This window comes from Sabethes cyaneus, chromosome 3 (assembly GCF_943734655.1).
Source record: "Sabethes cyaneus chromosome 3, idSabCyanKW18_F2, whole genome shotgun sequence".
In the NCBI taxonomy this organism is placed as follows: Eukaryota; Metazoa; Arthropoda; class Insecta; order Diptera; family Culicidae; genus Sabethes; species Sabethes cyaneus.
Window position 1 is genome coordinate 156,526,574 of NC_071355.1, and position 9,755 is coordinate 156,536,328.

The 9,755-nt window shown below is 41.3% G+C and overlaps 1 protein-coding gene across 1 annotated transcript; it reads left to right on the plus strand.

Moving 5' to 3' along the window:
* The first annotated feature begins 5,501 nt into the window (after positions 1-5,501).
* On the plus strand, positions 5,502-8,103 carry LOC128743275 (proton-coupled folate transporter-like). The gene is made up of 8 exons (XM_053839820.1): positions 5,502-5,800; positions 5,879-6,110; positions 6,179-6,292; positions 6,397-6,645; positions 6,710-7,185; positions 7,307-7,433; positions 7,599-7,755; positions 7,939-8,103. Exons 1-8 carry the CDS (start codon positions 5,666-5,668, stop codon positions 8,033-8,035), a joined length of 1,587 nt encoding a protein of 528 aa, XP_053695795.1. The 5' UTR covers positions 5,502-5,665; the 3' UTR covers positions 8,036-8,103.
* The last annotated feature ends 1,652 nt before the right edge of the window (positions 8,104-9,755 follow it).

The window sequence follows — 9,755 nt, forward strand, 5'->3', positions numbered from 1 at the left end:
GAGGCGGAGAATTGCTTCGAGAGGAACGATACGATAAGCTTGTTCAATACGATCCACAAAATTAGGAACCGGATGGTTTCTAACTTCTGATATGACCAACGACAAGGAGCGGAAGGTGATTACCGAAAGATCAGAGGTGGTTAGGCGTTGGAAATAACATTTCTAGGCATTGTTGAAAGGTGAACAAGATATGGAGGGGTTAACAAAAATTGGATAACGATTAAGGATGATGGACAAGCTGTGGATCCACCAACTCTGGACGAGGTTAGAAAACCAGCGAAGGAGCTCATAAACGGCAAAGCAGCTGGAAAGGGCGGCATCCACGCCGAACTTTTGAAAGTCTGGTGCGAACGGCTGTATTGTGCATTTCATCATGTAATACTAATGATATAAACTGACGTGGAACCTATGCACTGGTGGGAAGGTCTCATATGCTCTATTTACAAAAAGGGGCATCGACTCGAATACAGCAATTACCGAGATATTACTCTCCTCAATTCTGCTTATGAAATTCTCTACCGCATTCTGTTTCTCAGACTAAGGCCATGACAGGAAACCTTTGTTAGTGAATACCAGTGCAGCTTTCGAGAGCTCCACGACGAACCAAATGTTCACCTTGCGCAATTTCTCATGCTTGCGAAACAATATTCAGATATATCTGGTAGTACTGAATAGCTTTTACTGTTGGGTGTCAGATGTGTTGAGAAAACTGAAAGATGTCGAAATAAGAAAATAATCAGTCAGCCGTCGTCGTTTTATTGCGCGCCGGAGCAAGCGTAAAGAAAGTTTGGTCGGTAAAAGTAGCGAAAAGAACAGTGTACTATATAAAGAAGGTTTGGGAAAGTGATAAGCTATCCTACACAGCTACCCGGAAGCCACACAAGTGTCTTCCCAATACCAAATCTGTTAAAAATCTGTTACAAATGTCAATTTGTTCATTTTTGTTTATTTATAAATTGAATGATTAAATATTTCTTGATAAGTTTATTCCAGAGTTTCAATACAATGTGTTATAAATAACAGAATGTGTTATGTAGCCGATAAAATCTTTTTTTTTTGAGTGGTTTTAACCCAAAGGGTCATTCACCACGATAAAAATCATGTTATAGTTTCCTGAACCGGTAAAACCATTACTTAACAAATTTAGCTGATATATTTAGAGCGTTTAGGCTTCTCGGTTGATACGAAAATAATTGAAATTTGATTAATTATCTGGTTAAAATCAGTATAACTTCTTCTTCATCTACAGCATAGAGCGGGGTGGCTCGTGCTGTTTCAAGCACTCGTCTTCATTCAACTCGGTCTTGGGCCAATCGTCGCCAATTTTCTAGTCGTCTCTGAAGTCGCAAATCGCTTTCGACCTGGTCGAGCCATCGTGCACGTTGAGCCCCCCCGTTCCTGGTGCCGGTGGGGTTGTTGAAGAGGACTATTTTCATCGCACTGTCGTCCGGCATCCTTACGACGTGTCTGGCCCACCGTAGCCTGCTAACTTTCGCTAGATGTATGATGGGAGTTTCCCCAAGCAGTGCCTGTAGCTCGTGATTCATACGCCTCCGCCTCTCTCCGCTTTCAGTTTGTACTCCGCTAAATATCGTCCGCAGCACTTTTCGCTCGAACACGGCAAGGGCGGGTATGTCCTCCGTGAGCAGCGTCACGGCGTCACGGCACGGCAGCCCATAAAGAGCTACCTGTCTAATACAGGTTTTGTACATTGTAAGCTTCGTGCGGCGGCGTATGCTTCCTGATCGTAGCGTTTTACGAAGGGCAAAGTAGGCCCGATTTCCCGCTTGGATGCGCCGCTGGATCTCCTTACTAGTGTTGTTGTCCGCGGTCACCAGCGATCCCAAATACACGAACTCCTCTGCCACTGCTAGTTCGTCGCCGTCAACGGTTACCGTCCGTGGGAGACGCGCGTTTGTTTCCTTTGAGCCTCTTCCTTTTATGTATTTGGTCTTCGACGTATTTATTTTTAGCCCAATTCTCCTAGATTCCGCTTTCAGGCTGGCGTAGATTTCCGCCGTCGCAAAGTTCCTGGCTATGATATCAAAGTCATCTGCAAAGCCTAGAAGTTGGCTATCCTTGGTAAAAATCGTGCCTCTTGTTTCGATGCCCGCTCGTCGGATCACCCCCTCAAGAGCGATGTTGAACAGCATGCAGGATAGACCGTCACCTTGTCTCAACCCTCGCCGCGTCTCGAAGGGACTCGAGAGTGTCCCAGAGATGCGTACGACACACATCACTCAATTCAATGTAGCTCTGATCAGTCGCGTCAGTTTGTCCGGAAAACCGTGTTCGTGCATTATCTGCCATAGCTTGTCTCGATCGACTGTATCGTATGCTGCTTTGAAACCAATAAAGATGTGATGCGTGGGCACGTTGTACTCCCGACATTTCTGCAAGATCTGTCGGATAGTAAAAATTTGATCCGTAGTTGCGCGAGCCCCCATGAAACCCGCCTAATAATTTCCTACGAAACCTTGTGCTATCGTTGACAGCTGGCGTAACAGGTTCTGGGAGAGTACCTTGTAGGCGGCGTTTACCAGCGTAATACCGCAATAGTTGCAGTAGTCTAGCCAATCACCCTTTTTGTAGATGGGACAAACCACTCCTTCCATCCATTCCTCCGGTAGCTTTTCCTCTTCCCAAATCCTCGAAATAACCCAGTGTAGAGCCTTTGCTAGCGTTTCTCCGCCATGTTTATAAAGCTCTGCTGGTAGGCGGTCCTTCCCAGCGGCTTTATTGATTTTCAGCAGCCCAATTTCTCGTTTGACTTCTTGGAGATCAGGTGCTAGGACATTACTATCTTCCATAGGGGCTCCTAGGTTAATTTTCGTTCAGCCTCCTTCTGCGACTTCGCCATTAAGCTGTTCATCGAAGAACTGCTTCCATCTGTCGACCACTTCGTGCTCGTTTGTGATTAGATTAGTTTAACCTTCTCATAAAACTTGCACGTGTCATTAGCTCGGAATAGTTGTTCTAATTCTTCACGATCTCTATCCTCCTTTTGGCGCTTTTTCCTCCTCAGGATCGTGGTCAACTGGTTCCTAGCTCGTCGGTATTTGGCCAGGTTCTCTCTAGTGGTAATACTTAGATAATTTTTCCAAGCAGTTTTTTTCCCTCCACCGCTTGTTGGCATTCCCCATCAAACCAATCATTTTGTGTACTCCGAGAGTCAACACCTAGCGCCGCGGTAGCGGCCTCTTCGAAGGCCTAGCGTATTTTCCCCAACCGTCTTCAAGGTTTGAAGCACCTAACTCCTCGGAAGAAGGCAGTGCCTCATTCAGTATTCGCGCGTAGTTCTCGGCAGCTTGCGGGTTATCTAGCTGCCTGATGTTCAGCCGAGGAGGGCGGCTTTGACGTGTCCGGCATACGGTGAACAGCTTTGAGCGCACATGTACGGCTACTAGGTAATGGTCAGAATCAGTATCCGCACCCCGTCGGGAGCGTACGTTGGTGATGTTAGAGAAAAACCGGCCCTCTATGAGAACGTGGTCAATTTGGTTCATTGTACGTTGGTCAGGTGATCTCCAGGTTGCTTTGTGGATATCCTTGTGCGGAAAAAGGTGATTCTGAACACCAGTCCTCGGGAAGCTACGAAGTTTATACATCGTTGGCCGTTATCGTTCGTGTCGGTGTGCTGGCTATGAGGTCCTACCACCGGTCTACACATTTCTTCCCCACCGACCTGGGCGTTCATATCCCCGATGACGATCTTGATGTTCCGTGACGAGCAGCTGTCGTACGTTGCCTCCAGCCTCGTGTAGAACGCTTCTTTCTCATCCTCGGGTCTACCTTCGTGCGGGCTGTGCACGTTAATGATTGTATAACCTATAATTGAAGAAATGGCCCTTTATCATCAATACGCACATTCTCTCGTTGATCGCCTTCCAATATATCACGCGGTCCTGCATTCCGCCCAACACTACAAAGCCCGTTCCCAGTTCGTTGGTAGTGCCACCGCTCTGGTAAAACTGAGCCTTTCCGCCACAGATCTTCCATACCCTCCTTTGCGACAGATTTCCTGCAGAGCTACGATGCCGAGTTGGCGGGGTTCAAGCTGTTCAATCAGCACCCGCTCGCAACCTACGAAATTTAGCGATCTGGAGTTCCAAGTACCGAGTCTCCATTCATCTTCCTTGTTCCGTCGCCTAGGTCGATGCCGAATATTCCGCTCCGAATTTGCTTGAATTTCGTAAGTTATTTTATTTAAGTGTGTAGCCGTACTGGGGGAGCACTACCGAGTCTCGCGATGGGGCTGCCGTCTGCCATCTTATCTTATATCTTATTTATAAATCATTATAAATTATTGTTAATTTTAATATGTTGTCACAATTGCCTATAACTTTAAAATTAAACGTCCAATCGAAAAATAATTCAATAGCAAACTATGAGGTTAAATGAGGCTAACAGCACATAAATCGGTTTAACCATCTCTGAGAAACCTTCGACAAATTCACCATTGAAAAAGCACATTTTTGAGCATAACTTTTAAACTCCTTGATTCTCTTTAATAAAACTCTTCCAAAACTGGGTAGCAAGGGCTTTCATTTGATACTAAAATTGTTGAAATCATGCCACGTTATGTTCAAATTTTTGCTTATAACTACAAAACGTTGGACCGAAAAAATAGTGGTATACAAGGTAATAACACCGTTCTAATGAGGGTACAGGGTACCAATGAACGAATCGGTCCAGCTATATCCGATGAAAAGACGACTAAAGTCAAGCGACACACATACTCATATACGCATCCGGGCTTTGGATCAACTTTGTTGTTTGTCGACCAATTTCTAAACCTATGTAACCGGTAGTATAACAAAGGAAAAAATGAGCTCGATCCAATCATTTTTACGACATTTTACGACACAAAAATAAATCAGATGAAACTAGTCAGAAATGAGATAAAATTTAGATACAATCATGATATGAATTACTTGAAGTAGATACAAAATTAAGCGGAAGTTATCAAAATCCGGGACGATATTGCAATGAAACTGTGACAACTGGATGATAAAAGAAAATTGAGATAAGAACAATTGCAAATATAGTTATGAATCTGACTTTAAACAATAAATAAAAAGCAATATAAAGCAAATACACTTTATTAGAACCCTATAGGGAATATTGAATCCAAATCGGGGAAAAAATTGATAAAGTAGGTAGGTTGAGACAATTGCCCAGAGCAAAATTAGATAAAGATAAACATAAATTAATATATTAATAAACAAGTTATGCAACGATGTTTTTGAAATGAGACTCTCATTTTAGCGAATGAACAAAGCTAACCAAAGACCAAACTCTTGATCTAATTTGTTTATTGTGAATAACAAAAACAACGACGGGAATGGTATACAGAATGGCATGCCCAAAAATAGTTTTGTTGAAACGTAATCCAGCTGAAATATGTTTTAGAGCTGGTTTATTTTATATTTCTTAGTTGCTGCCACATTGTGTCACTGCGACTCATCAAGAACGGGTTTTTGCGTAGTCTTTTGTTTTGATCGGTGCTTCGCCGAAAGCATCTTCTAAACTTTGGCGAAGTGTGTTGGTGTTAAGCTCGAAAAACCACCTTTTTACGATTATGATGCGAGGTTGAAGGTATCTCGTTAGAACGACTATGTTAAAAACGCGGCGAGATTTGTTTAATGTAAAGTTGTGAATTGCAATGAGTGAATCGCAGAGTGATGGTCCGAGTTGGTTCGAGCGGTTAAGATCTTACCTAACTGTCGAACCTGTTGTAATATTCCTGTTACTAGGTGTTATTTCGTCTACAGGATTGAAAGTTTTCGAGTACGAAAAAGTTTGTATCAGAAGTGCATTTCATGTTTGCTTCGTTAACATCACGCATCACGTTTTATTGTTTTAATGGAAATTACAGGCTTGTGCAACCAAGCTGAATGTTGATCTAAGTGTCTGTGAGTACTTTGCTCAACTGGAAGATGACAACATTTGTGAATCGCTTGATGGTTCAAACAGTACCTTGCAGCAGAACTCCAGTGAGGATAGCTTCGATGAAGCCCGGCGGATGCAATTTGCTCGTTCTGTTTGTTCCGCGAAGGAAGCGGCTACCAGTGAGGTAGCATTGCTAAACTCATACCGGAGTGTCATTAGTAGGTTGGGTTCACTTGTATTTGTAGAACAAAGCTCATGTTTTCGATGTTGATTTTCATTATCGCAGCGGGTCTCGTGCAAGCAGTGGTTCTGATTTTCGTTGGCAGTTGGAGCGACCGGGTTGGGCTGAGAAAGCCTTGTTTGCTAATTCCCATTGCTGCGGATGTACTGAGCTACTGCGGTAAGCTTTGTCAATTTAAGGAAATCGTTTCGCTTAGAACTTCCGATACGTCCGATTCCGTATTACATCCAAATATTCTTAGAATCTAATAGGTATAGTTTTAGTTCTCATTACCAGTGCCATATTTATGCGGGAAATTTCACTGGAAATTACGGGTATTCTTCCGAATCTTATCACATCGCTTAGTGGAGGTGTGCCACTGATTATAACCGGAATCTACAGTTATCTGACGATTTGCACAACGGAAAAAGATCGAACCTTCCGGTTTGCCTGTGCTGCGGTGGCGATTGCCACTGTTCCAATTTTGGCTAACTTTGCCAGCGGTTTTCTGTTCAAATTACTAGGATTCGTCAGTAAGTTATCGAAACATTTCAGCCTATGGTAGCAATGAAGTAACAATAAGGTTATTAATTATAGAACTCTGTTTGATATGTGTTGTTTCTGATGTCTTTGGATTACTTTATGGACTTTTCATTCTGAAGGAACCAGCTGCCCATGAAGTTTCCACGGAAGAAACGGAAAACGCGAAAGAAAATAATTCAAATAACTATCGGCAATCAGTACGAAAACTTTTTGATCTGACTTTGGTATTAGATTGCTTTAGGATGCTGTTCAGAAAACGCGATTTGAATCTGAGGACTATTTTGATTCTTACGCTGGTGGTTTATTTTATAAATTACGGTGCATTTGGCGATACAGAGTCAGCAGCTATTTTGGCTTACTTAAAGTTCAACTGGATAACACATTTGGGTACGTGGATTTCATACGACCTGCTAACTACGCTGTTAGGTACAGTCTTGGCTATAGGAGTACTGAACAAACGGTACGGTGTTCCGGATTTCCTCATCTGCGTGTTTTCCGTATGCTTCACCCTAATCGCCAAACCAATTATGGTAAAGTGCACCAAATGCATTATGGTTATTAAAATATTTAAAAAAAATAATTCTTCGAATCTTTTTACTTACCGATTTTGCGGAATTTTTTCTTCTGGTTGTCACTGTTGACCAAGTGCAGGCTTATGCAGTAAGCGCAGTCAAACCGTACCTATACTACGTTGCCACTTCTATCGATATATTCGAGGGCAGCAAAACAGTGGCCATCCGCAGTATCGCATCGAAGCTGGTAGAACAGGATGAAATCGGTGAGTAATTAGCGTGATGAGTGCAAAGTTTACGGGTGGCAAAAAGCTGGATTCCATTAATCAACTCATTTCATCTCCTTTTCCGGGTTGGCTCTGCCGTGTGATTTTCGCATCGCATCGTGTGGCTGCAATTTCATCCGATCCGTGCCGGGTCCGCTTCATCAGGAAAAATGCTCGCCATCATGGGGATTGTCGATTCCACCCAGGTGGTGATATTTCCGACGCTCTACAGTGTGGTGTATCTGAAGAGTCAGGAGTTTTTCATCGGAACCGTATTTCTGGTGAGCGAAGCATTTCTTTTGCTTTCGCTAGGATTCTACCTGTGAGTACCCAGATTTTTTGTTGTTTCGCTCTTGATTCTTTCCTCCCACGGTGCAGCTAATAAAAGAAGGAAATAGACCGCAAAGTAAACAATATTGGAAAATGAAAATGGAAAATCCCGTGGGCTAATCGATTTTACAGCGAACGTTGCTTGATGATGTGCTAATTTTTGTGCTTATTGCAGGTTCTTATTCGTGTTGTCTAAGGATTCCGATAAGCTGCAGCCAAGTCATAAAAAGGAAGGCGTAGACAATCCGGCAATGGAAATAACCTCGCTGTAATTAACATGAATTCAGCAAAGCATGTATTCTTGAACTATTTACTTACGAATTAAAAAAACGGTTATCCGTTATAGTCATGCCTCATGCTTATTTCATTCCCGACTTGTCGGCTAGCGATCTATTGGAATGAACGTGGTGTAGATATCGATTGTAATTTTCTGCGGCAACACCGAATTTCATACTGTTGGTCTTTGATGTCAAGAGACTTTAGAAAGTCATTAATCTCAAGCGTTCAACATTTTTCCCTTTTCCTTTGATGCTTAATGTCCATATATGTCAAGTAGAATTTTAACAGCGTCTTTGGCATTGGGAATTGTGAGTCTTCTTGTTAGAGTGAAATTACGAATCTGAATGGATTGAGTAGTCAAACACAAAAAGAACGAATAACGTATGCTTTGTTTGAAGTCCAAACCAATCAAAATAAAATGTAAAAAAACTAATTGACGCTTTTTAAAAGTTGTCAAAATCCTTACTGTCAAGAACATGTGCTATTGCTATTGCAGCATACACACGTCCATCGTATTCAACAAGGTATTGCTCACAAAAATACGAAATAACATTTCTTATGTATATCTACATTCGAATTCTTAAACTTTCATATGAATTTGGATAAGTTTTCTTTTTATTTAATTTCCAGATTTCATTTAATTTCCAGATATGAATTTATCACATGCAATTTTAGGAAGTCGAATACGGGAGCAGTTGCTCTGCTCTCAAAAATTGCGTCAGAAATGCAATTTTGCAGATTTTTTCTGGTAGTTGCAAAAATGAAATGACTCATATATGGATTATTATTGATCCGAGCCTTGTGTGTCCAAAAAACGTACCTAGTGATCTGAGGATTACCGCGGAAACAGAATGTTGGAACAAAAGTATATATGATAACTATATGATAACTCGTCATGTTACCATGTTTGACAGATATTTGAATGATTGGTTTTTATATGAGTTATATTGATGTTTAATTCTCCGTTTGTTCGTACATTTGGCATTTGACAACTTAGTTCAACAGGATTTCACCTTATGGTAGGTATTAGTATTTAAGGGGACATAAACGATTTAAAATTTTGAGAAAAATCACAATTTTTTTAATTTTAGATTTCAATTCTATAGACTTTTCTACTTATTTTAATGGTTAGTTCGTAATTCTCCGACCACGAGAAGTGGATGAAAATGATCATACACATAAGTATTCCAGTGCCGAGCGGAATAAACTTGCCGTAATAAATCGCCGCTCCTGTAAAACTACGATTTTTAAACTTCATGTACTTTTTTCTCGGTAACTAATAAAAAAAATAGTGACTACTTCATATTGTTAGTTGTTTATGTCCCCTTAAAGATCATAAGTGTATTTTTTTTTATCCCGGGTGAATTGTTTTTGTTATATTCTGTTATCAGCCAAAATGAACACAAACTCTTGCGCGATTTTTATTCGCTTAACCTCGTAACGAATACTCCTGTTCAGCTCGCCAGCTAACGTAGTGAGGGCAGCGCCTAATGTTGTTGCAGGTTCTTTCATTGCATTTCTAACATTACCGAATGTTGGTGTAACTTATAACGTACATATTTTTTTCTTTTTGTTTTTTGCTGCTGATTGTTAATTTGTTTGTGATGTATCAAAATGATCATACCAGTAAGCCTGTTTCATTTTGTTTAGCAATTCAGTCGGTTGAAGACTTATATAATACCTTGGTTTTCAATTGTTAACTAAAGTATATCA